Genomic DNA, 27,327 nt, shown 5'->3' with positions numbered 1-27,327 from the left:
ATGTCGGCTGCAGCACCTGTAGCAGGAGGATCTCACAAATTAAAGTGGTGTGCTTTCCATCGTGATGGATTTCACCACTGATTTACTACACAGTGGTTTTGCCTTCTTCAGTCCCACCCTGGCAGAGACGGTGTCTAGGAGGGTGCCAGGTTCAGACATGTGAGCACAGGCCCACTTGCAGAGACCCTCGAGCTTTCTCATTCTGACTCTATCAGAGTAAACATCTGGTCGGCCCCGGTGCAAATGACAGTTAATTTGTTTACTGCCATCCATGCAGGAGTCGAGGACCCTCGGTCTACCTGCTGTTCTCAACCGGAGTTCCACTGAGAACATCTGTTTTATCCACAGACAGATTTATTAGGTTTTTACCCAATGGCACTTTAGATGGATATGGGAAAGATCCTCTTTGAATGAGGCGCCGAATATCCTAAACAATGCTATTTTTCTTATGTTATTGGAATTTCTACCAAGATCCTATTTAAATCTGAACTGAGGAGGATTGTTTTACAGTTAATTTATATAGAGAATGATGCAAAAAAGACATTTGTAGCTATTATAAAATGGGCTGTTCCATTTTTTTGTTACTTTGGACACATCTTCATGCTTTATTTTCATCCATATTTTGACATTTGTACATATTGAAATTTACAGCCAGTGATGAGCGTCACTTTTAAATATATGTCAGATTGGCACCAGGTGAACTTCCGAGGTAATACTGTAAGGTATTTTTATTGCTGTCCTGTTACAGCCTGACTGGGTTGTCTGTTATAGCTTAGACCCAAATGAAAGCATCATATTCTTTAGACAGAATTCAGAATATTCAGACTGCTGTTCGTGGTTATAAGGCAGAAAGCAGCGCCTCGGGTCCGGCGGAACACTTTGCATGTTTATGCTCTCAACAAAGCCGACTGCAGACCCCACTGATCTGTAGCAGTCGGGCAGAGGGGAGCCTTTGAACCGAGCACGTTAGTCACCAGGTGGTGAACCAAAGCGTTTCTTCAAAGCTCCACAAACTGCATCAAGTGGTTTTCCCAAAACAGTGGTTTTTGGTCATTTGCCTTTTAACATGAGGTAATATTGTTTTGGGAAAAGCAGAGAGATCTAGACAAAAGGTTGACGTAATACCGCCTCTGACGTGGGTGTGAACGAACACACACCGCTCTTTGTGTTTCCTTGCATTTCCTAAACGCCTCCGATAATTATGTGCTGACCTCGCCCGAGTCACCCAGGGTGATGGAAGACTGAGCACGGATATGCGGGAGGCCCCAGCTGTTGGGCCCTGCGCCCCGGGGCCCTGACATTCAGCAGATGTCACACAAGTCGGAAGAGTTTTCTTTTTTTTGTTGTTGTACCTTTAGGAAATTGATGCATAGATATCCATCTAAATATAACAGGAGATTGATGAAGGTTCAAAATATGTGATTTTCTGCTATAGACATTTGAAGAGATATGAATTTAGATCCTAACAACTCTGCACATTTTCGTCTTGGCTTTAGCGCCTGTGGCAGATTTACTGTGAGAGCTAAATCAATCAACTCTCAAGTCACGCACAGTATCACCAGGTCGCTGCCTGTGTGGATCATCCTACAGTTTAGGAAGTAGGAGTTTAGGGTTCAGCTGGTTTTGTATTTGGATTAGAGAACTTAAAATGTCTCCTGAAGTGATTTACCTTTTTTTTAAGGGTCTCTTATAACCCTTGCATCCTTTGGCCCTATTTGAGGAGCGTCAACCCTTCCATGTTGTGTTTGCTTGTTTTTCCTCCCCTGAGAAGAACTGTCAGAACTTTATCACCAGTTAAGATGTTGATTTAAATTTTGTTTTAGTAGAACAAAGACATCTGTCATAGTGACATTGATCACACATTCACCTTAAATCAACCACCAACAGAGCCTTGTCTAACTTTACACCCTGTCCTGCTGCCCTCCCTTCTAACCCACACTGTATTTTATGCCTATTGGGGCCTAACATCTATTTTCTCCCCCCCCCCCTCTAGAAGACACTGGAGTCTCCCTGATGCAGCTGATCGGGGATCCTCCTCCCGAAGAGATCACCCGAGTCTTTGGGCCCGACAACAGCTCCAGATATGTCTTTGGCCCCGAAGCCAACACCGGCCAGCTGGCACGCGCCCACCTGCCGAGCCCGTTCCACAGAGACTTCTCCCTCATCTTCAACCTGAAGCCCACCTCTGACAAGGGGGGGGTCGTCTTCTCCGTCACAGATGCCTCGCAGAAGATCATGTACGTGGGTGTTAAACTGTCGCCCGTACAGGGCAGAGACCAGACCATCAGCCTGTACTACACAGAACCTGGCTCGCAGCGGTCGTATGAAGCAGCCTTGTTCCCCGTGCCCTCCATGAGGAACATCTGGACCCGGTTCGCTATCGCTGTGAGGGACGACAAGGTGATGCTGTACCACAACTGTGCCACGGAGCCTTTGGTGAAGCGCATTGAGAGGTCCCCGGACGACATGGAGCTGGACACCGGTGCTGGGGTGTTCGTCGGGCAAGCTGGGGGGGCGGATCCCGACAAGTTCCTGGTGCGTATATACAAATGCTTTGTCTGTTTTTCATTTGAGGGATATATAACCCAATAAGTTATAACTAATGTATTTTAAAAGCCTTAATTCAGATAAATAAATACTTGGCTCTGAGTAACTATGACACTGACAGCAACGTGATGGTGAGTCCTGCTGCAGGAATCTCTGGAAAGGTGCCGTGTCATGTTTTGATTTCCCATAGTCAGGCATGTGAAACCTCTTGCCTGAATAACCCTCATATGACTTGATTGCCCAAATTGGCCGACTCCAAAAGCATAACATAAATGTCCACGGCTCCGTCCTGCTCAGAGCTGTCTGCACATAATTGGAAAAGCTCACAGCTGGGACGTAATTAGCCGGAGTCGTTTGACTGCAGTAAAGCTCGGCAGTTGACTGCAGCAAATGTTGACCTCAGCTGTAAAAGGGTGAGAGTAGTTCAGCCGTGGCTCCCTGCTCAGACCAGGCGTGCCAGCAGAAATATGTAACTTGTGATGGCTGTTCATTCTGTTTCTGTTCAGGCGGCTAATAAACCATGGGCACAAAAGGGAAAACCACAGAACTCTGTGTACTCCTTGGTGTTGAGGGAAACTTCTCTTACTTTGGGGAAAAGACACTTGGACTCTTTAGAAAGAGTTTCACAAGTTTAATCCCCGATACAAAAGATAGCTCATCACCTCCTTGCTTTTGAAGTCAGATTTGAAATTAGGTGCTAACATGACCTTCTGGCCTCGGTGTCCTTCTCACATTGAGTTAAACTTTAACGTGATGGTCGTCCTCTAACTTGCAGCCTATACGTCTCAGCATTTCTAAATATAGAGTCCTGCTGGTTACATGGACGTAAATGAGCTTCTTATGTTAACAGGACACAACTGAAACCATTAAGAGCAGATAAAGGGCGTTTCTTATTTGAAAAGTATCTTGTGTCACATTAAAGGAATATGACATAAAGGAAAACACTATAAACACTTTAACTTTCAAATTCCAAATGAATACTTTCCTTCTGGCTATAAAAAAATTGAATTAAAGTTTATAGTATTTGTCTAGATCATTTCTTACTTCCTCTCTCAGATGTAATGTTTTGATCTTTTTAATAGCTGCGTTTGAAGAGTTCATCTACGTTTTTTCCTTTGGAATGGGTGTGTTTTCAAAAAGCTGTTTTATAAAGTTCTTACTTAAAAACATCTTCTCTCGGGTCCCGCTGACCATGTGCTGTTAGTTGACCTTAGCACTGTCGGCCCCTGAGGTCTTGTGGATTTAATTAACCTAATCACATTAAGACTTGGCTTCTTACGCTTCTAAATATTTACATATTGGATTTATAAAATGTACATTCCACTCCGAAATATGATTTGTCCTTATTTCTTATCATGCATCGCCGGCAAAATCCTGCTGCAGGGACAGTTCAGTGAAGAGGATGTAATTAAATGTAAAGATCTGAAGCCGTTTGTTTGAAAAAGACCATAACATGTCAGCTACATCAGTACGATCATTAAAGGACAGTTTGAAGTACAATGTCAAAGAGCTTTAGCTATTTGACATCAAAGTTCTTTAGAAAAATGCATTAGACTTCTTTTCTCAGGACATAAAGACTCAACATCAAGTAACTCATCAGCGGAGAAACCACCGACACATACAGAGCTAGTGGCCCTTTGATAGGAAGATAGTATTCATACTATCTGTGAGCATCCGGTGTGGGAACATCAGATTATGACTGTGTGTGTGTGTGTGTGTGTGTGTGTGTGTGGGGCAGAGATAGAGGCCCTTCACAGGTCGAGGCCAAAACTGTAGACATCAAGAGCTCCTCTGATTTTGTGGAAACGGGGAATTCCCTGAGAGCTGCTGCCAAAACCCTGAGCAGGAACTGCACAGATGAATATCCATAGTTATAAGTTGAAAGTGAGACATGTGATGTGTGTGTGTGTGTGTGTGTGTGTGTGTGTGTGTGTGTGTGTGTGTGTGTGTGTGTGTGTGTGTGTGCTGCTCTGACGTTATCATCAAACATCAAAACGCCACGTCCTTGTCTTCCAACAGGGGGAGATCGAGGAGCTGAGGCTGGTGGGAGACCCCCGAGCTGCTGAGAGATACTGTGACGAGGACGAGGGCGGGGACGACTCCGACATGGTGAGCTCATCACATTTAGAAGATAATAGCCTACATGCAGTAGTTGATTTGAGGGGATATGAGGGGTATGTCCCACCCGTTATCCAAATTACCAAAATGTCAACCTGCCCCCCCCCCCCCCCCCCTCTATTAACAGAGAGTGCAGGGGTTGTTCAGCACAACGTACATTTTGTTCTTCAAGAAATGTAGATACTTAGATGATGCAAAGGGTCATTTGGTTCATATCATTTCAAATGTTGAAAAACAGAACCTTCTGACTCCATGTGACTGAAGTTCTGCGGAAGTTCCCAAACTTTTCAGCCCCTGGTCGTCAAAGCAATGGTGGCACGGAATTGAAACGGGCGTCATACCTGGAGGTGGTTGAAGCACACAAAGGATCTTGATTCAAGCTAGTTTTATAAATAAAAATTAATAAATCACTTAAGTGCTCATGTCCCCTGTGGTCTGTCTGTTTTTATCACCTCAGGAATCATGTGAGGACAAAGAAAATCGAAAGGCAGATGAAAACTGCTGTTTTTATATTTTGTAATCATTATGACTCATTTTTTTTTCTTCTTCCAACTAGCTAGGAAGACAGTGGATACTAATAGAGTTTAGGCTTTTATTAGCGTCTCTGTTCTGTCCCACGGCAACAATATCACATGACAGTTACCCAAAACCGTTGTGTTAACCTAACATGACTAACCTTTTATTTTAAAAGGATTCTGTTCTTTTAATGAACCCTTACTTCACTATAAAATTACTTCTATGTAGACGACTACTATATTGTGATCTCATTGGCAAAAGATAAAGGTTTTCTACTCGTCAAATATTCTCTGCACCGGTAATAACATCAAAATCTCAAATGACAAGTCTGCTTTTGTTTACCCTGTTTGAAAGCAGCGTCCCGTTGCTTCTTTCAAACGTTAAAGAATATTGTCCTGAAGTAACACGACTGATGAAATGATACCGATGTATTCCAGTGTGTTGCCTCACTTATAACCAACAGTAAATCTGCAGCAGATAAGAGTCAGCGAGGAGCCGCTGACCCTGACCACCCACACACAGACACAGGTGCCTCTCTGCAGCCCACCAGCAGCCTTAACTGTTATTTAGTCAAACGTTGCCGTCACAGCTGTTCCCCCTCGCCGAGACCACCACAAACCAACCGAGAGAATAAAGTTCAAGACTCCACTGCTTGTTGTCATCAAATCGTAAAATGTTGTTTGGATTAAATGGGGGGGGATTGCATTCCCAGTGGATGTGTCTTTTATCTAGAAAGACGCAGGTGTCTGCCGGTAAAGACGACTCATCCACATCAGAAAAGATATTTGTCCAGATATTCAAGAACAACATTGAAACAATACTTATGGTAGAAAGACAAGGGGCACTGTAAAATGTAGTAGGTTAAAAAGCTCAAAGCTAACTTTTTAATATTAAATGTTCACCGTATGTTTGGTCTCCTCAGGCTTCAGGTGACGGAAGTGGCGACGAGGCACCGAGACCCACCAGACCGGCTGTGGAGAATCGCAGATGGACGGTATGGAACAACCTCTTCTCGCTTTACTTCTACTTGGTTACTACTACTTACCTTCCTCGTTATTTAAATTCGACTAAATGGTTCTGTATAGAATAGAACTGGATGAACTTCATTAAGCCGCAGAGACAGAAACACACAATATATTGAGAAAGACGTGGGATTTTCCTGAAGGTCTGTATGTGAGAATGCAAATGTTCCGGCCAGCCCCCTGGTAAAATGTCCCAAAAATGTCTGAGTGATACCAGGAGAACATCCAGAAGGTTCCCAGCGAACGAGCGGGTGTGTTGATGACGTTTCTAACATGCACCAGACACGAAACTGGAGGGATACAAATATCTGAGGATGGGAAAGAGGAGCCATAGGACACTCGAGATACGAGAGCTTTTGGCGATAAGGACTGACGCAGGTGACGACGTGCAGGAAACAGAATTCTGTTATTATCTAAACGTCGGGTCCGGCCCATGTGCACGCTCTCCCCATGTGCCGGCCCTCACCTGAACTTTCCACAAATGTTCCTGTTGCTGTAAAAACGTGTCTGAACTGACAATATCCTGTTGCATTTTCATATGGGAAAGGGAAATTCCACAATATGTCAAACATAATTTTCCAGAAATGTCAGAGTTCATGTCTGAAAACAGTTATAATGTTTTTACATTGAAACGTTGTTGATTGATTTCCTTCCAGGATATTGCTCAGGAACTTAAACTGTAAAATCAAGAGTGCACCAGAGAGTAAAAATGAGAACGAATGGATGAGAAATGCTTTTCTCCCTAAAGATGATCAAAGATCCCAAACAGCAGACTGTGCCTCTCTCATCCCAGTGCTGGACGTACCACTCACGTCTCGAGTTACTGCGCGAGTGTAAGCGAGCGAACGCTGGTCCCTCAAGAGAGATTAAAAACTGCTGAGTGGACGCCTGGAAACGGAGCTGCCTCTGTCTTATACATTTAGAGACAAAGACCTTTTTACATAGAGAGTTGCCTGTTGAGTATACAAAAAAAAACACTGGTGTGTTTGAAAGTTGCCCACACAGAATGAATCCTTTTGAATTTAAATCACATTTCATTTGCTGATAGCAAACCACAGCAAGTCAGGTCAGCTGGAGACGTTTTTATTGCAAGTTTGAGGACAGCGATTCAGAATAAAAGAGATTTTCCTGGTGTTGTGTGAGGCGTGTTTGCTCCGGGTTCAAGTAGCTGGAGACTTCTCACCTGTATGAAGACCTGGAACGAACAGAGAGCAGCAGATAACGCTTCCTTCTGCAGACACTGACACGGGTGACTCTGAATCACTGCGTCTATTTGTGTCTTTGTGTCTCTTCCTTCATCGCTCCATCTGTCACTCTGTCTATCTCTCTGCTCCTCCATTCTTCCTCTGTCTGCTTTCTGTCTCTCACACACACACACACGATCGAATTCCACAGACACCCACTCACGTCTTCCCACCCTCAGAGATAGCCACGCAAGTTGAAACACACCGCAGCACGAGCTCCCCCCCGCCGCCGCCACCGCTGCCGCCACCGCCGCCACCACCGCCGCCGTGCGTGCGTGCACTCCCACTCACAATTATAGTGGAGAGGAGGAAAAACCAGATGTTAATTTGGACTCGATCTGATCCAAGGAAGAACCCCCACCACCCCCTCTGAATCCCGCTTCAAGGTTTTGTTATTCTGACTGGTTTCTCAATCAGCTGCACACAGGAAGTGACAGAGATGGAAACAGAGTTAGAGAAGCAGACAGGGGGGGGGGGGGGGGCAGGGTCAGGTACTCGGAGTCGGAAGCCTCTTCATCTCGATGCTCTGTAGGTTTTACAAGGGGCTTTTCCATCTGTTCTGCATGGTGTAATACGCAGTGTAATGCAGAAGACAACAGCTGCCGTCTAATTCCTACCTGCTGAGGTTTTTATTTTGCTTTCCACTTGATGTGTGTTCACAGAAAGTATAACCCGCACTCTGCACAATGGTCCAACCGCTGCAATTATGGCAAGTCTGGGCAGAGACAAGTGAGACAGGAAGAGTTGTATAAGGGAAACTTTCCATTTTGTCATCCTGGAGTTGATGGTGATGGATGGCAGAGCTCGTCAGTCATCCTGAAAAGTGTCACTGCTCTAAAGTCAGCGTGGAACCTAAAGAGGAAACTTGTCTGTAGAACAACAGTAACTTAACGCTGTGTGTTTTATTGTTTCTGATACAGTTAGTTAGTTCCTAGTCTAATATCCATAATGTTCACGAATGACATTCAACCACATGGAATCTTCTCAGATTTATAAATGTGAACATATTTACAGATTGTTCGAAGTTTGCATTTGAAGTCCTTTTTCACTGCAGACATGTTGACTGTCCGAGTGTCTGCACAGGTCACACGTCTGATTGATGACATTAACAATGGTTCTGTTCAGGTCCCAGTGGAGTTTCCCAGTAAGACGTGACCGTGTGACAGTGAGCCAGCATTCAAAATACTAGACCGTGAAGCAGCTCAATTGAATTCAGTCACGAATCACAGCTTTTGCTAATACAGTAACATATGACACATATCTCAAATAAAAAAATATACCCAAAACTGTTTAAATCAACAGATGCTCAGTAAAGAATAAAACATAGATTTAAAATTGATTTACTAAGTACTTTTTAGATAAAATGGAAAGGATCAAATCTAATCTTCTTCTTCATCTTTATAATAACAGCTTGTGGAAAATGCTGTTGCAGCTACATCATGCTCTGTTTACTGAGATGTTATACGATAGGAAAGGCAAACATCCTCAAGAGCCTTGCTTTTTACTTCTTTAAATTAAAATACCAAGAAGCAAAGTTTCATCTGACAGGAAAACTGTGTTCCCAGCTTTGACAGCAGAGCTGGTGTTGTTTAACCCTGTGTGTGTATGTGTGTGTGGCCCTGGAGAAAAAACCTGTAGTGAGAACTACCAAAGAGCAAGTTGTGAGTACTTTGGGATGTTTTTATACCAAATATACAAGATACAGTCACACAACTAGGTGTGTAGTTGTGACCATAATGAAAGCAGAGTACAACCCATTAACCGTGACATTGATTTGAAGTCATATCTTCCAGCCTTGGTCAAGGTTATTAAACGAGTTAATGTTGATGCGTAGTAATATTTCTCTTGTGTGTTTGTGTGTGTGGGGTCAAGTTTCTCCTCACATCATTTGTTTTCTCTACATTTCTTCTTTCTCTGTGTTGCACAAGAGTCAGATAAGAGTCAGAGCTGCTTCATTTCATAAACAGCTGGACTGTTATTTCTTTATCCTCCGGCGAAAAACACTAATACGTTTCCTCTGTGCGCCTCATCAGACCTGCACTGGGAAAAGAAAGCTCCCCTCCTGCAGAGGTGGAATATGATTTCCAACGGAGCTGCATACCTGCTCTTAAAGTCAGCGGGTTTGTGTGGGTCAGGTCTGTCAACACTATGTCCTAAAGGGGGGGGGGGGGCCTCCCACCGATCATCCCCGAACAAGCCCAGTATTCTTCATCACATTAATACATACATCAACTTAGAACTGTCAGGAACGGTCTGGTCTGAATTCTTAGCATAGTCAGTGCTGTGAAACTCACCGGGGGGGTGGGGGGGAGAGTTTCCAAGGGAGGAAACTGGTTAATGGTTGATTAACAAGACCCCCCCGCCCACCTCCTCTTTCCCACTCCTCTCTTGAATTCCTCAGGTGACAATTCGAGATGTGTCACCGGTGAAGAATGAGCTACGGGGGGGGGGAAATGTCTCCTCCCTCTCGTCCCCCCGTCCCCCCCCCACTTGAGCAAATATTCAATTGCTCCTGTTGCTTCTCTTCAGTCCACAGCACACAGCAGGCCTGTCTTTCTATTGTCCACAGAACTTACACACAGACAAGGAGAAGACAAGGACTAGGCAGAAAGAGGGGGGGCACACAAGTTTTGTAATTCTATCTTAGTGAGGACACTTTTTATATTGCATTCTCTACTCAAGCCCCTCACACACTCTATCCTTCCCTATATTCAAATACTAACTGAGGCTGGTGTGTCAGTTGTTGTCCTCCAGGTGTCGCTGTAACTCTTGGTCCGGACATGTTGCAGCTGCAGGAGAGATCAGTGTGTGGACTCGGTCGGGGCCGGCGTTTCCTGACAGTCTTAATGAAGTTCACACAAAGAGACACGAGTTGTAATCAGTCTTTTTTGTTATGTTGACGCAATCGTGTTTAAAAAAAGTCTCGGTGCCGAGCTGGGAAACTGTCTCTCACCAGTTAGAAATAGAGCTTTGGCTGCTCCAGCTATAAACATCAGTGCGGTTGAATGGTAGCACAGGGCGGAAGCATGAGTCATTTTTGTTGCGTTTGTTTGGGACTAATATGAACAAGAACAACATTTTCCCATGAAGGGATATGCAGTGTGTGTCTGTGTGTGTGTGTGTGTGTGTGTGTGTGTGTGTGTTCAGTTCACTAAATGTCATCGATTGCCCTTTTTAAACATGTGTCCGTCTCTGTTGCATGATTCATTTTCCTGCAGACCGCTCCCCCGTCCTCTGGGCCCATTCCGATGCCGCCGCTCAGCAGGAAAGAGGAGACGTCTGTTGCAAGAGAGACGGGTGAGTTCAACTGGAAACAGTCAACACCTCCTGAAAAGACGTTTGTTTGTTATTTATAGACCATCTTTATCAAGTTAGCCCATTGTGCACACAGCAGCTGGAGAATATGAATATATTCTATAGATGTATGGAAGCTGCTGTTCGTCCACATGCTGACATGTGACTTACCTGCTGGGTAGAGGGAGGGGGGGGCTAACAGCTCATGGTGCTGTAGAGTTCACCTGAGAAACACATTCACTGCCACACGTCTCCATCTAGTGGACATCCAGGCTAACGCAGTATGTGGACACTCATCGCTTACTGTGTACATTGAATGCAATTGATCTCTATCGCCGTTTGGTGGTGGCAACAGGAATGACACATTAGGCATGTATGTTAAAAAAATGACATGGGTTTCATTTCTTCACCTTCAGTACCTTTGTGTATTTGTTTGGACCTGGTGTGATCACAGTCTCCCACATAAAGTACACAAGAATACACATGTTATGTTTTGTGAGCCTACCTTTAATAAAGCATCAACAATAATACTAAATCAAGATATTAAAGATATAACTAATCAATATCAAATTGGATAAATTATTACTTGTAACTGTTATTAAGTTATATTCACGAATGTGCTGCATTTATATATTTATATTTAACTCTCAAGGTTGTAGAAGAGTGTATGTTTACATGAATAAGGAAGAAAATGACAGTGTATCAAGAAGTATTCTGTGGATACTGAATGTTTTTAGAATCCGCGGTAGGGCTGTCACTTTTTCTAAAAATCAGATCATCCAATATATTGGAATAGCTCTTCATTTATAGCAAAACTACAAAACCTTACCGACTTGCTTCCCTGAGAGGTCAAGAGGGCAGGCAATAGGTCAAGCTGACAGTGAGCGCCCTCTGCTGGATCAGGAGAGAAACTACTTCAGACGTCTGATGTGCTTGTAGACTGTGTCGAACTTACAGGTCGAACTTTCCAGGTCGAACAGGTCGAACTTTCCCCTCACAGTCGAATGAAGGTTCAAAGTTTAAATAAAAAGTGAGAGCCCTAAGCTACATTAGTGAACTTTTATTTATCCTTTATTCTATCAGGAAGTTCCCAGTAAGATACAACATCTCTTCTGTGGGAGTCCTGGTCAAGATGGGGAGCAAATGAAAACAAATCATCAAATATAGATACAATAAGGGACAAATAACACAGAAATAAACATACTTAGACACGACTAACAGATATAAAATCACAGAACATACATTTAAACATGAACAGAGAAGGTAATGATTCTAAGTTTAGGTCGTCTTGTAATACAAGAAAGTATTATACTGTTAATCTGGAGCCTTAATGTATCACACTGTCTTCTGCCTTCAGCCAGTGACTCCCAGCTCCTTTCAGGACTCCCGGGGTCGGCAGGTGGGTCGAAGGGAGTTGAAAACAGAACTCCTTCCTGTCCTGTGTGCAAGTCGTGACCTCACATGGATTTGAAAAGCACACAAGCACGAGGATGCATGAATTAATCTGCTTCATACGGTGGTGGACATGTTTGTGTATCGGTCAGAGGAATTTAACTGTGGGAGGTTCAGGCTTTAAGAGTTTTCAGTTGTATCAGGTTTTGTTTTGCTGGTGGATCTAATGGTTTTGTTGCTTAATCTGGATGTTCGGGTTTAAAAACTGTATAAATATGGTTTTGGATTCATGTTCTTTGCTTATTTATTCATTCAGAGGCATGCATTCCATGTTTCTGCTCCTGAACTGTAACCGCTGGGGTGAAATATTGCGGAAGGCTTCCCCGCAGTGGACATCATTTTGCTGTGCATGTCAGCAGTGATGGAGTTTGGTGATTTCTGCACAGGAGTGGGCTGCATTTCATACACTGGGAAAGCGACACGTTCAGCTGGAGGAGTGTAGAGTCAAATCGACTTACACCAGAAAATAAATATATGGATGGTGGAGCATGCGATGGTTGGGAGGTGTACTCAATTACCACCTCGAACATTGACACGGCCTATAAATCGCAGCCGTGCACACTGGGATTCCTGCTACATCGAGCAAATAGTCATTTTCCTTCCTCTTCTTCTCTTGGGAGCAGGAAACGTCCTGTTTGTTGTTGGGCTCGTGGGAAACGATCGTTTATCATTTGTGAGAAGTCTTTTCATGAGGGCGTTAAAGGCTCTGACCTTTGTCATTGTGTTCCAGGAGCAGCTGGGACTAAAGGAGAGAGAGGTGACCGCGGGGACAGAGGAGAGAAAGGAGACAGGGGACCAATCGGCTCGAAGGGAGAATCAGGCTCCGGCTCCAGCTCTCGGGGGGGAGCCCGTGGAGAGAAGGTTTGGATCTTCTTTATTTATTTTTTTTGGTGATCAGTTGTGAGAATGTGAGCTTTAATGAAAAGTCTCAAAGACAAACACTAGAGGGCGCTGCTAGTCCTGATTTGATGAAAGCATATGCAATGGATTAAGACTTGTTTTAGATTTTGCATTTCATGTATTTTATTTTCATTCTTTACATATGTTATGTTTGATAGGAGTAAGATGTGTGCAGATGTGTGTTTATGTGTAATTGCTCTGTTGTCTTTGTGAGGAGATTCCTCTGAAGTGAGGTCATTCTCATTCAATGTCTTCTGACATAAAACAACATAAAGACACAAACCAGAGACAAGGACAAACAGGATACAGACATAAAAACACACACAAATCAAGGTGATACAATTGAAACATGCCACAGGACAAATACACAAATTTAACTATTTCCACTGATCGACAAAAGTTACATTCTGAGTTATGATGAAGATGATGATGATGATGATGATGATGATGATGATGATGATGATGTAATGGTGATAATAAGAGTAATCAGGATATGGTTAGAAATAATTTCAGGGGTCGGTGTTTGAAATAGGATTTGATTCTAGATTTTTGTATATATATGTGTGTTCACCCAATTGGGGAAATTCTCCATGAAGTGTATGTGTCTGTGGATCTGTACGTCACTGTTGTCACTGAATTCACTTTTCTTTTTAATTGTCAGGGAGAACCTGGAGAAAAGGGATTGAAGGTGAGTTACAGATTATCTTTTTTTCTCTGTTGGTCTTGATCCCCATCCCTGAGTAAAACAGGGTCCTGTGCTAAGAAGCAGGATTTGCAGTTATCAAGCTAACTTCAGGTTTAACTCAGAGTTTTCAGTCCTTCACAGCTGGTTCATTTCTTACCGGGGTAAATCACCATGGTAACTAATGCTGAAACACCAACCTGCTCCAGAGCAGAGTTTACAGCAAAGTGAGAGATAATAAATGTCAGCAGATTTCCTTGTAGATGAGAGGAATCGTTTTGCTGTGTCAGACTTTTCATTCGTCCGTTCTGGTTTTAAAACAGAGCCTCAAATAAACGGAGGAGGAGTTAATCACAATGTATTTACACATCACAGATGTTATTATAGCTTCATTTGAATTCTACAAAGATTCTTAACACCTTAATGCTTTTACTGTTGTATCATCATTAGAGATCAGAACGACATGATGAGAAATAACAACTAGAACGTTTGATGTCGACTCACTGTTAAATACTTAACATTTAAGTCAGACTGAGCTCATCACACATTAATACTTCCCTCGGCTTCACTTAACATTTTTATCTGCTTCCTCATGTCAGCGTGTTGGTTATTGGAAAAGTTCTTTGAAAGTCACGGCTCAGAAAACTGTTAAAAATAATTAAATTGACAGATATGGAAAAGATTATTTTAATTTGTTTCTTCATCTCCAGGGCAGCGCAGGATTTGGCTACCAAGGAAAGAAGGGGGATTCCGGCCCCGCTGGGCCCCCCGGCCCCCCCGGCCCTCCAGGAACTCCAACTGAGGTTTCAGTTAGCAGTGATGGCTCAGTTCTTTCGGCAGCGCCTGGACCCCGAGGACCAGCCGGACCACAAGGTGTCGCAGGCCCCGGGGGACCACCAGGAGCTGATGGAGAGCCTGTTAGTAGACCGCAGATACATTTCTTCTTAAAGCACAGACTTTTAAATCTTATACTCAACTGGAACTTGTTGAGGCCATGTTGATTTTATTTATACTGTATTGTATATTCTCAGATCCCAATTGTGTTGTAGAAGAATGATTCTTTATTTCAATCTTGCAGGGTGATCCTGGTGAGGATGGAAAAACTGTAAGTTTTTTTATTGTCTAAATAGAAACACTGATCAGTGGCTTTACATGTTATTAATAATCAAAAGGTTGTGTGATGATTGGTTGTTTAGTTTGAGACAAAGTAGTGGCCTGACTTTATGGTTTCTTCACCACAGGGTGCTGATGGACCTCCGGGCTTCCCAGGAACCCCAGGTGACACTGGAACCAAAGGAGAGAAGGTACGATCCTCAGGTGTATTCACAAAAAATCTTTAGAGCACAAGTACAATTTAATAACAGAAGAAATCCCTTAAGTTAAAATTCCAGTTATATGAATAGCTGAGTCTAAATGATCTTGTTCATACAGGGAGGCCGTGGAGAGGGTCAACCGGGCCCTAGGGGGGTCCCAGGACTTCCCGGGCCCCCTGGATCAGGAGTCAGATCTGTGAGTGAATCTCCTCAGTCACATACTTGACAACATCCAGACACTGTTTGTATCAGCAGAGAACTGTCGGCCTTTGTGAATCATTTTTTGAATAATACAATTGATTTGAACTGATGTATTTCAGACCTTTGTGGACATGGAGGGTTCAGGTTTCCCCGACCTGGAATCCATTCGGGTGAGTTTAGTTTGACTGTAACAAGCTTGTGTCCTGATTGTTAAAATCAAAGCATGCAGCAGATTAATTGTTGATGAAAGTCATTTCTGTTTCTAGTTTAATTTCTCTGTAAAGCAGCTTCTTACCTGCGGACTCATCACAGATCAGTGTAAATTGATTACATGTTTTTTTGTTGTAGGGACTACCTGGCCCACCAGGTGTCCCTGGTCCCCCCGGGGCTCCTGGTCCTGCCACAGCCGGCACAGCCTTGAGTTCTGGAGCCTTTGGTCCACCAGGAAAGGATGGCGTGCCTGGTCAACCTGTAAGTGTCAATACTTGTGTCTCTAACCACCACTGGTCAAATAACTCCCCAAATGCAACAGTAGAACTCACATTCTAACCAAATCAACAACATCTGTGTACCTGAACCAAATCTTTTGGGCCTCCAGGGTTTGTCTGGCTTACCGGGTACTGACGGCCTCCCAGGAGCTCTTGGTCCCAAGGGAGAAAAGGTATTTTCCTTGTGAAACTGATTCTTTCTTCTCTGAAGACAATAACCAGAATTAATGTTTAGCATCCTTGGAATTCAATCCACAAAGCTGCTCGATACTATACATACAGTCAACATGAGACTTAAATGATGAAAACCAAATCCAATTGACAAACAGGTCTTTAACCAGCTGTGATTTATGTCACAGTTTGAGTCAAAGTTCAGTTAAATAACATGTTTTGTCTTTGTCTTCCTTCTCTAGGGTGATTCAGCCGAGCTGGGTCTTCCAGGAGTCGCTGGAGAGAAGGTGCAGATTCATGACTTTCATATGTTCAATTAGCTTTTTTTAAATTTTACCCTAAAGTTGCTGCCACTTTGCAATAAGTTCCACAGTCCAGTAGAGAAGACTTCTTTATAGTCCTGAGAGGAGACTTAGATTCAAGTTTTCTCTGAGGCAGAACCGTAGGAAACCGTGTCCACTTGATAACGAGATTGAGATGTCGACTCTTTCTTAAACCTTTACCGTCCCTTTCCTTTCTCCAGCCAATCTCCTACTTCTCTTTTCTCACCAATCTGCTGCCTCACTATTTATCCTCCTCCTCCTCCTCTTCCTCCTCCTCCTCCTCCTCCTCCTCCTCCTCCTCCTCCTCCTCCTCTTCCTCTTCCTCTCCTAAGCCGTCCCATCTGCAGGTACACGTCAGACGTCACAGGGGATTTGTGTCGTCTAACAATATGCAAATGTTTGTCAAATATCGTCAGCTGCAGACTTGACTTCAAGTTTAATCTGAGTGCTGGCTATGGTTTGATTTAACATCTAGTGACATCTTTGATCCCCGGGGAAATGAGCATGGTGTTTGTGGAGTGATAGTTGCACTTTGAAACACTCACTAGTTCTGTTCTGTGTCTAAATGCTGCACGACACAGGCATTAGTAGTTTTTTTGTGACGACACATTCGAAACAACAATCCTTCCTTTACCTTATTTACACGCACGTCATTAAAGATGAAACCTTTGTGTTTGCCTTTAGTTATTTATCCACTCTGAACACTGGTTTTATCTCTGTCTTATCGTCCCACAGGGAGATCAGGGAAGCCCTGGTTTACCGGGACGTGCAGGAGAGTCCGGACTCGCTGGTTTACCTGGACCCATCGGACCGGTGGGGCAACCCGGGCCCCCCGGACCTCCTGGACCAAGTTATCGTGTTGGATTTGTAAGTTCACTTCCAGGCTGAAGATCTTGCTTGAAACAACTGTCAAATACAATTCATGATAAAAGATTATTACTCAGAATATTAAGTTTAGTCTCAGAGAGTTTGTCTGTTTGTCACAACATCCCTGTCGGTGTTTGCAGGATGACATGGAAGGCTCAGGAGGAGGTTTCAGCAATGGACTTCCTGGTGTCAGAGGACCTGAAGGAAGACAGGTTAGAGCTGCATATTAAATAACATAAGACTACAGGACTATGTGATCTGTGACATCACCACAACCTCACATTCAAAAAGAATAGCACCCACCTTTCATTTTATATTTAAATGTCGTTTTCATTGACAATGATCAGTAACTTAACTTCACCAGACTGATCCTTCTGTGTTATTAGGTTAGTTCAATCCTGCTGGCTGTTGATGGCATATCTTCATTCAATTACAGGGTTTATAAATCAACAGATTCTAACAACAACATAAATAATGCAATTTACCTGAAAACCAAAAAGTCAGGTGAACATGGAATGGGTGTAGCCGGAATTATTTTTTAATAACTTGTATAATTGTGAAAAACTGTGTTATGAGTCTAATTTAATCCTATAGGCTATTTGGCCAAGCTTTCATAAAGTCTGTCAGTTAAAATGTCACTTTCTATTAAAGCAACTTAGCATTTATTTAATACATGTCTATATTTTACATGTGTGTAATAAATAACAGGTATTTCTTGAGTAGGAAGTTTCAATATATATCTGCTGTGTGCTTTCAGGGTTCTCCTGGTTTCCCTGGTATTCCTGTGAGTAAATAATCACTTGTTCTTCTTCTTTTCTTCTATTGCTGCTGTTTACTGTCAGTACATGGTTTTATAATATCGTTCTTTGTGCATGTTTCATTGGTGTTTGTCTGTTTTACCACTATAACTCAAACATGTAGGGTAAACCTGGGTTGCCTGGGATGCCGGGTCAGAAGGGCAGTGAAGGTGCTGCAGGACGAGAGGGGCGATCTGGGCTGGACGGCTTCCAGGGACCTCAGGTAAACACGGGATTTCCCTCTAGACCTGGTCTTCTGACTCAAACTGTGATACCAGAGCTCACATGGTTGTTCGGAGCTCACATAGTATTATGTTAATGTTTGAAACCCGTGTGACGGACATGACACGTTCTAATAAGGTCACTTGATCTTTCAGAACATTTTATTTGTTTTGATTTGATTTGAAATTTTTGGGATTGGTCATGTATTAATTTTTAATTTTATTTTCTTCTGTTTCATGCTTGTTGAATCTTACAGGGGCCAAAGGGAGACGCCGGTGACAAAGGCGACAGGGTAAATATCATCTGTAAACCTGAATATCTGTTAATTTAGTCTTTAAATATACAGGAAATATACATTATTATATGCTCACTGCAGAAACTTTAAGATTTTGTTGCTGATTCATGTCTGATTGTCATCCTGAAACACAAAATGTGTGTTAACGTGTGTAACATGTGTTGAATTGAGTATTTGATGTCTTGTGGTTTTAGGGAGAAACGGGTCGAGATGGAACCGGACTCCAGGGTCCACCAGGCCCACCTGGACCACCAGGACAAATCGTCTACTCTACATCTGGAAACGTAAGTGACGGAGGACAAACACAGTGACGTGCTTCATGAGCAGCTTTCATCGTGACAGTGTGCAGCTGATTCTCATTCACTGTGTTCTTCTGTCTGTGTCTCTGCAGTCTGACGGAGGCGTCGGCAGTGCTGGGCCTAAGGTAAATTTGCTCAGTGATACTGAAACATGACATTTCTCATGCAAATTCAGCTTAGTCTTTGTAGCTGTGCTTAACAATATGTGTGTGTAATGTTTGCATTGAAGCAGGACTGCATAAATAAGGACACACACACACACACACACACACACACACACACACACACACACACACACACACACACACACACACACACAGAGAGAGAGAGATGTAGTATTCATTCAAAAGCTTCATCTTTTCAACTGAAGCTAAATGTAACATGTAATGTTTCCTGTGCAGGGTGGACCTGGTTTACCTGGTCACGCTGGATTCCCTGTAAGTCTCCCTGTGTTTCATAATCAATGCACCTTTCCCCTGTTATAACCACAGATGTGAAGTTTATTGATATGCATCTTTGGTGAGTTTATCCTTAAGATAAGTAAATGAGAAGTTCATGGAATTTTCAGCAGATACAAATTAAATTACAGACCAAACCAACATTATGCTGCATTCAACATTAACTTTTTATTTCCCTGCTGAACTCCTAAATATTTAAGAATTTTACAAAGATATAAAGTATGACCTACTCTTAAAGGAGTAAATAGTTTCGGACAGAGTAGAAATCTATATGAGGCTCAAGCTTTACAGATAATACTTATTACAATGATCAATTCATTTGTATTTTTGGTCTTTTGATTTAATCGTTACACTCAGATCAGCCCATTTTTCTTTCAATGACCCATGATGCTTCCAGAAAATGTACAGTGTGACATCCACTGAATTTACTACTTCTTTGTACAGTTGTACCATATTGGCAATGCATGAACACTGACTGTCACACTGTCATTCTGCAGGGTCCTATGGGACCAAAGGGGGACATAGGTGACCCAGGACCTCCTGGCTTTGGGGTGAAGGTAAAGTCCTCATCTTCTACCTCCTCCTCCTCCTCCTCCTCCTCCTCCTCCTCCTCCTCCTCCTCCTCACAACAGAACTGTAACTGAGTCTGTGTTGTCTTGTTCTATGCTCAGGGAGAGAAAGGTGAGCCCGGCTTGGTGATCGGACCTGATGGAAATCTCCTGTATCTGGACGGGTTGAGTGGCCTGAAGGTGAGTTGTGTTGTTCTGGTGTTGTCGGCTATAATTCCCTCATTAAAAACACATACTGTACATGCAAATACATGCATGTACCTTAAGTCTACAGCATACTACAGTATAAGTAAGAGTACGGTCTTACATTTACTGTTGAAACTGATCAGCTTCTTTTCCCCTGCAGGGAGACAGAGGACCTTCTGGTCCCGTTGGACCTCCTGTAAGTTTATCTGATATTCAAGCTATTGCACCAAAAGAGTTTTAATTAAAAACTTTTATCCATTCATCTCATTGTCTTGTATTTCATGATGTGTTGTTGCAGGGCCAGTACGGGCCTCCTGGAATAAAGGGTGAAATTGGAATGCCTGGAAGACCTGTAAGTGCTCGTTCCTAGAGTTTTATGTTGCTATATTTACTCATAAATATCAATAAGTACTCTTTGTTTCTATAACAGGGGCTTCAGAAACTATTCAGACCTCTTTACTTTTCACACACTTCTGTTGTCAATTTTACTCTAAATAGATATGTGACCTTTTGGGCCAATGCAGAATGTACATGGGGTTTGAATACTTTCTGAAGCCTGATTACGTAGTGTTTATGGTTTCACCAGTATCATTATATTTTAACCTCATGGGTTTGTTTTTTTTCTAATGTGCAGGAACAAATTAATGAATTGGTTTCTCCCTTCAGGGTCGCCCTGGTGTAAATGGATACAAGGGAGAGAAAGGAGACGTGACAGTTGGTACCGGCTATAGTTACCCTGTGAGTATTCATATAATCAACAACACCTCATATAGGTTCACTTGATCATCTTGTCCAGGCCCCAGACCTAGAGGACAAAGTTGTTACGAAATCCCCTCATCTCTTTTTCAAGTGGTGTTCAACTGCTCGAAGTTCCTCAGGGAGTGGATTCGTCCAGAGTCAGTGTCAAAGCTGTTAAACGTTTCAGATCAATGTGACCGATCACTGTGTCACAGCAGCTGCCAACAATAATAAAATACTGTCAAATCTGTTGATGGGCTCGCAGCAGAGTTCTGATGAGAGTCACTCTGTATCGACGCATCAAATAGTGACAAAGGGGGGAATTTACTTTGTTTTCATCAGGGAGTCTCTGGACCTCCAGGACCGCCCGGACCACCTGGACCCCCAGGGCCACCCACTCCTCTGGACCGCTTCAACGTGAGTACACACGTTCCTAAACACATTAACGATACATGAAGACATTTCTGTGGAGCAGTCAGTGTTCAAACAACAGCTCATGTCTCTCGTGTATCGTGTGGTGGCTCAGAGCTAAACCAAATCATATTGAATCACTTACTCAGCACATGCACACACGGCTCTGACACTGTCTGATGCTTGGTGTTGGCTCAATCCTCATAACAACAACAACCAATCATAGTTTCCCACTCAGGACACACAACACAGATGGCTGTAGTCCTCACGTGCCATGTTAGCTGTATCCAAGCAAGTTTATAGGGAAATACACAGGAAATAAACTCCTGAGATGTTAGACAGGACCTGTATTTACAGACCTGATTGGATTTGAGTATTTGTTTAAATCATCTGGATCACCCTCTGGTGGCTGGCGGCAGTATAGGTCCCACTCCTCCATGTTGGTAGATGGGACATGAACCAAACGTCAGAAGGACATGTTAAATATAGTTTTTTCAAAGATGGTTCATGTCATTTTACACTTTTTCTTATCACACTGATGTAAAATTAGTTTGAATTAGTTATTTGATGCTATAGAAACAGGGTGAAACATCATGACTGACAGCTGAGTCTGACTCCTGATTGGTTGAGTGCCTGTATTATTGTTAAAGCCTTGTTGCATAGTTTAGCTTAAAACCTGCACAGATGTTTTTCCTCTGTTGCTGCTGGTGTCATCAAGTAATTTTCTCTTTTTTGTTCTCAGCGATATGATGACACTTCAAGGAATTACCAAGGTATGGCCTTCTAACACACACATCTACACACACACACACCGAACACATAGTGCTGTAAGACAGAGAGGGTTCACAGTGGAGAATTAATAAGGCATAAGGAAGAGAGATTTAGAAAAGATTTGAAGTGTCTGTGAGAGATAAACAGTTCTGTCTTAACTTAGGTTGGATCCAGCTGCCTCAGCCTGAAGAGGATATATGCTGTATTGTTAAGAGATTATACTGTCAAGTCTTACCAGATGTGGAGAATGAACTGATAAAACAAAGACGTCACTATCGATATATCAGATTACTACAGTGTTGCAGTGGCGATGTCATACACACCTGTTGGAGACTGCGTCTAACAGTGTTACATGTTGTTGTTGTAGTTAAAGGGGAAAAAGGAGAACGTGGTGACCGAGGAGTTCAAGGAATCCCAGGTGACTCCTAAACTTTGTATAAAATACAAACACAGTATCATGGCTGAAATCCTCTCTACTGCAGGATTGATTTAAAGGGAATTGTTTGTACTAAAATGTCTGTTGTGTGTCTTTTTTTTCTAGGAACAGCGTCTAATTTTGATATCTACACATTCAAGGTAAACCACCTTCTTGCTACAGTCAGTTTTATTAGTATGATGGATGTACTGTAGGAAGAGAACTCATCCTAATGTCAAAACTGTTCCCAACAGAATGAAATGAAGGGACAGTCTGGAGATCCAGGTGTGAAGGGAGAAAAGGGAGAGCCTGCTGGTGGTGGTTACTATGACCAACGTTTTGGAAGCGTGCCGGGCCAACCGGGGTCTCCTGGCAAACCAGGCCTACCGGTGAGTTCTGAGAGTGAAATGTCCGTCAGGAATGAACCCTCATTCATTCAGGCCTCCTGTTATACATTTATTATAAATATATAAACTCCAAAATCAACTAATCCTTCATCAGTCCCACAACTGGGAAATTTGCCGTGTTCCAGCAGCAAAGAACAAAGTGCCTGTCATGTTCCAGTAATGTAGATTTTCCTCTTTGTATCTAAGGGTCCCAAAGGAGATTCCATAATAGGCCCCTCTGGGCCCCAGGGACCACAGGGGTCACCAGGCATTGGTTACGATGGACGTCAAGGTCATCCGGGACCACCTGGACCTCCAGGGCCTACAAGCTCGCAGCCTGGACCATATAGGCCCAATCACTGTAAGTTTAGATATTCAAGATGTTTATACAGTTCAAACTCATGAGGACATTGTAGAGCCTTCAGGGATGAACACAGCATCTATAGAGTCAGACCTTGAGCTACTGCCTCCTGCTGCTGCACTGTTCTGTTGACCGCTGGAGCTTTTCACAAGTCAAAACTTACACAAACTTTTTTGTTTTAATTTGAAGCCGTCAGTGTCCCTGGACCTCCTGGTCCTCCTGGCCCACCTGGAAATCCTGGTTCCTCCTCTGGTGTAAGTACCATCAGTGCATTTTTTATAATTCTGTCATTAATTGTGAGTTCTCAGCAGACACTGTCAGTACGTTCAAGCCAACAGATAACTTCATCATGATCCGCCCACTGGCCCAGTTCTTATCTAATTTGTAGTGAAAATACAGAATCTGATCAAAGACAAACACTGAATCTTATGTCCTTATCTGTTTTCCACAGATCACAGTTTTGAGGTCGTATGACACAATGATTTCTTCAGCCAGACGTCAGGCAGAGGGCAGCCTCATCTACATCATCGACAAATCAGACCTGTATCTAAGAGTTCGAGATGGACTGCGCCAAGTCATGGTACAGCTCCACATCTGTTTTTCACCTCTGGAAATATGAATGCTCTGAATCGTATCATATTGTTCATGACAGGCTTTAAAACTAAGAGCTTAACTTTCAGCAGGAACTTGTTTTCAAGATTGTTTGTGTTTATTTGACTTCAATTCAATTCTATGTTTCTCTATTTGTTGAGAAGAGTCACAAAGTGTTTTCTTGCCTAATAACTTGTTCCCCCCCCCCCCCCCTCAGCTCGGAGACTACCGACCATTCTTCAGAGATCTGGTGAGTTAAACTCCACAAAAGATCAAAACAGAAAAAGCTGATTTTGCTTACTGTTTGTTTGATCATCTTTTTGATGAATCTGTTTTTTTATTACTAGGAGAACGAGGTGGCAGAGGTCCAGCCTCCGCCTGTAATCCACTACCCTCAGTCCCAGGACCGGTCCCACAACAACGGAGCTGGCCATTACTCCCAGGGCGGCTCTGCCATTCGTCCCATTGAGCCTCCACCTCAACCAGCCGTCGAACCCGTGTACCCCCCACACTACGATCCCAGGTTCCCAGACCCCAGACAAACGGGTCAGACAGATGGAAGGTTAGCCCAGAACACTGGCAACAGATACCCAGTCACTCCACAGAGACGACCCAGCCCGGCTCTTCCACAGCCTGGGGGCCATGTGGACGGATCTGGAACAGGAGTGAGTAGATCTGGACCAGGAGAACTCACCATGTACATACATGAATCACTTCATTAGGGAGTTTGTTACTTAGATCCAGGATAGTTTGGTGTAAACCCCCCAGCCTCAGATACGTGACCTTTAAGGCTCAGTGATTTCTGTCTGGTATCAGTCTGTCGATCTATTTCCCAGGGATCAAAGAGGACTGAATCCCCCTCACCCCCCTACAAATTGACTCCTGGATGTACTTTCATAAACTTAATTTATTAAAATAATTAGCCTTATATTGATCTGTAAGAAGAGCAGGTGGAAGAGAGGCTGCCATTCTAACATAAACCTTCTTCCCGTCTTCAACAGCTACACATCATCGCCTTGAACGCCCCTCATACTGGTAACATGCGAGGGATCCGCGGGGCAGACTTCCTGTGCTTCCAGCAGGCCCGTGCTGTGGGCCTGAAGGGAACCTACAGAGCGTTCCTGTCCTCCAAGCTTCAAGACCTCCACACCATCGTCCGCAGGTCGGACAGGGAGAGCCTCCCCATCATGAACCTGAAGGTGAGATACTGCTGCTGAGGACGCAGCGATACGGCTGAAGGGCATTGGCGTACATGTCATTTATTTGTTACTGCTCTGTTTTCACAGTTTTTCTAAAATAAACAGTGTTCTCTGTATCTTGCCTCTTCCTGAAGATCACAGTAATAAAGAAGAAAATGTCATTTTCAACATTATCTTCTCCTCCTTTCAGGACCAAGTGTTGTTCAGCAGTTGGGAGTCGATCTTTGGAGACAACGCGAGCAAAATGAGGGATAATGTACCAATCTACTCGTTCGACGGTAGAGATATCATCAGGGACAGTGCATGGTGAGTCCGTCAAAAGATCAGTACAGCATCCTGTAGCTTTTAATCTAGTGTGAGCCCAAATCTCCTTTTCATCTGCAAGGACAGTTCTTTTTCATTTCCAGTCAGTTTTGAATTTGTAGGACACAAATAATGGATGTGTGGTTTTCTAAAGCTGTTCTTGTTTTTGCTTCTGCTACAGGCCAGAGAAAATGGTCTGGCATGGATCGAGCAACAAAGGCCACAGGCAAACAGACCACTACTGTGAAACATGGCGAGCGGGCGACCACGCCGTCACCGGTCTGGCTTCATCATTACAGAGCGGCCACCTCCTGCAGCAAACCTCCAGCAGCTGCTCCGGCTCCTACATCGTCCTCTGCATCGAGAACGCCTTCGTATCACCCTCCAAAAAATAAATCCCGTCCATTTTTTTCTTCTTTTTTGTTTCCGCGCCCGAGTTAAACCCAGTTTTTACTGTCCGAGCAGACGATGTGTTTAATTCCCTGATCACATTCCCTGTGATCACACAGCGTCCAGTGAACTGGCCCTGCCTCCTTTTTGCCTGGCAGAGACGCTTTGCATTGTCTGCTCCTCCCCCTCCATGAACGCCAAAGAGATGGGTCGAACAGAGGGGGGCGGGGGGGCGTTGGTCCGTTTTTATCTTCAGGGCACTGGCAAATATTTTTCGTTGAGGGGTGGAACAGCAGCGATGAAGCTTAACACATTCTCAAATTGTATCCATTTTTTTTTTTAATTCTGTATATTACATGTTTGTTGTATGTTATTATTTTGACGTTATCAATGTTTTTAACTTTTGAACTGTTTTTAAAAAATATGCTATATCCATTCAGTTTTTATTTTTTAGGTATGGATCATTTCCACTTTTTTTTTTTTACTATTTCATTTTAGAATTGTGGGTTATGATGGGGTACAGCAAACATTTAAGGACTATTTTGAATTGAAAGAAGATAATAGATATTTATTTTTAAATGAAGTTATGTAAGAAGATTAGGAAAAATATAAAAAATAAGCTAAATACCCACATTTATATTCTACACAGCACAGAGCAGCTCTTTCTTTTTTCCAGAAGAGCCTCTGATCAGACACAACCGGGACTGGACTCATATCGTCGACCACTTCCTTTCTACACACTATTCTACGAATATATCCCTGTGATCTTCAGATGCTTTCACATCGCTCCCCAAATTGAAATGACCTTGTTCCACAAACACTACTGTAATGAATAAACTAAAAAAATGATTCTTTCCCCACTTTCTAAAAAAAACCAGAGAAGCAGTGAGTAAGCTGGAGATGATTAGTTTGAGGCTAATCTTTGCTGGAGTGAAAACCCAACAGGAAAAACCCAGTTTGTTAAAGGGGCAGTTGTGTTTTCTCTGCAGTTGCGTTGCATTGAACTCCAGAGACACAACCTGTGGATGTCCATTTTTTTTATAACAATATGTGCTGTACTGTTTCTCCCAGGCACTGAATTAAAGTCTTTTTCAACCACAGCGATATTGTGATGTGCTCACACATCAGCCCACACAGCGTGGTGAGTTATTTGACTCAGTCTCATGACAACCTGCGGCGACAGCTCCGCGACCTTGACATGTTTCACTCAGCTGCCCTGACCAGCAGGTTTATGTCCTGCTCTTGGTTCTACATCATGTGTTAACCTTCACAGTCAGTCTCCACCTGTTCAATTCAATTCACTCATAATATCTATTTGTCACATCTACTGGCCGGCGTTCAGGAAGCAGCTCATCGAGGTTAATTGGGTGACCTTATACTACAGTACAGCATAAGAGTGATGACTGCTTTTTTATTTATAGGCCTAAACTAAAAAATGTACATCAACAAGAATTACATAGAATCCATCACTGTGTCTTAATTAAAGTTTTTGCTTTTTTAAAGGAGAAGTGATTTTATACATCAAGTTTGTTTCTGGGTGGACAACATATGTGAAAACAAGTTGTGTAAAGCCTTTAGTGGCTGCAGAGAAATGTTTCTACTATATTACTACTTGAATTTTTGTTGGTTGGAGCTGAAACATGTTTAAAAATGTGGGTGTGACGTTAGAAAAATATGAGATTACGAGCCTCTCTGCTCCTCTTCTTCATTTAAGGCAAGTCTGTCATTGCCAGATCTCCATAGAATCCAAATGTTCGTCAAAAGTTGCCATTTTCAGTCTCTAGGTAGCGAGCTTGGA

At 43.0% G+C, this 27,327-nt stretch overlaps 1 protein-coding gene across 1 annotated transcript in view; it reads left to right on the top strand.

Moving 5' to 3' along the window:
• col18a1a (collagen type XVIII alpha 1 chain a) overlaps positions 1–26,629 on the top strand; it is a 33,819-nt gene extending 7,190 nt beyond the window's left edge. The window contains 39 exon segments of the mRNA XM_034573650.1: positions 1,994–2,535; positions 4,567–4,656; positions 6,104–6,175; positions 10,666–10,744; positions 12,924–13,054; positions 13,755–13,781; positions 14,486–14,692; positions 14,854–14,880; positions 15,017–15,079; positions 15,207–15,284; positions 15,409–15,459; positions 15,638–15,760; positions 15,888–15,950; positions 16,191–16,235; positions 17,007–17,138; positions 17,279–17,350; positions 17,896–17,922; positions 18,060–18,158; positions 18,414–18,449; positions 18,647–18,766; positions 19,153–19,188; positions 19,707–19,766; positions 19,881–19,958; positions 20,125–20,160; positions 20,263–20,316; positions 20,631–20,702; positions 21,045–21,119; positions 21,856–21,886; positions 22,252–22,302; positions 22,426–22,460; positions 22,554–22,688; positions 22,893–23,046; positions 23,236–23,300; positions 23,498–23,626; positions 23,855–23,887; positions 23,985–24,302; positions 24,639–24,836; positions 25,027–25,142; positions 25,321–26,629. Of these exon segments, the coding sequence (XP_034429541.1) occupies positions 1,994–2,535; positions 4,567–4,656; positions 6,104–6,175; positions 10,666–10,744; positions 12,924–13,054; positions 13,755–13,781; positions 14,486–14,692; positions 14,854–14,880; positions 15,017–15,079; positions 15,207–15,284; positions 15,409–15,459; positions 15,638–15,760; positions 15,888–15,950; positions 16,191–16,235; positions 17,007–17,138; positions 17,279–17,350; positions 17,896–17,922; positions 18,060–18,158; positions 18,414–18,449; positions 18,647–18,766; positions 19,153–19,188; positions 19,707–19,766; positions 19,881–19,958; positions 20,125–20,160; positions 20,263–20,316; positions 20,631–20,702; positions 21,045–21,119; positions 21,856–21,886; positions 22,252–22,302; positions 22,426–22,460; positions 22,554–22,688; positions 22,893–23,046; positions 23,236–23,300; positions 23,498–23,626; positions 23,855–23,887; positions 23,985–24,302; positions 24,639–24,836; positions 25,027–25,142; positions 25,321–25,534 (3,974 nt within the window). The 3' untranslated portion in view covers positions 25,535–26,629.
• The last annotated feature ends 698 nt before the right edge of the window (positions 26,630–27,327 follow it).

The sequence above is a fragment of the Hippoglossus hippoglossus genome, chromosome 21 (assembly GCF_009819705.1).
Source record: "Hippoglossus hippoglossus isolate fHipHip1 chromosome 21, fHipHip1.pri, whole genome shotgun sequence".
NCBI classification, from domain to species: Eukaryota; Metazoa; Chordata; class Actinopteri; order Pleuronectiformes; family Pleuronectidae; genus Hippoglossus; species Hippoglossus hippoglossus.
This window is presented reverse-complemented; position numbering and strand designations above follow the sequence as displayed.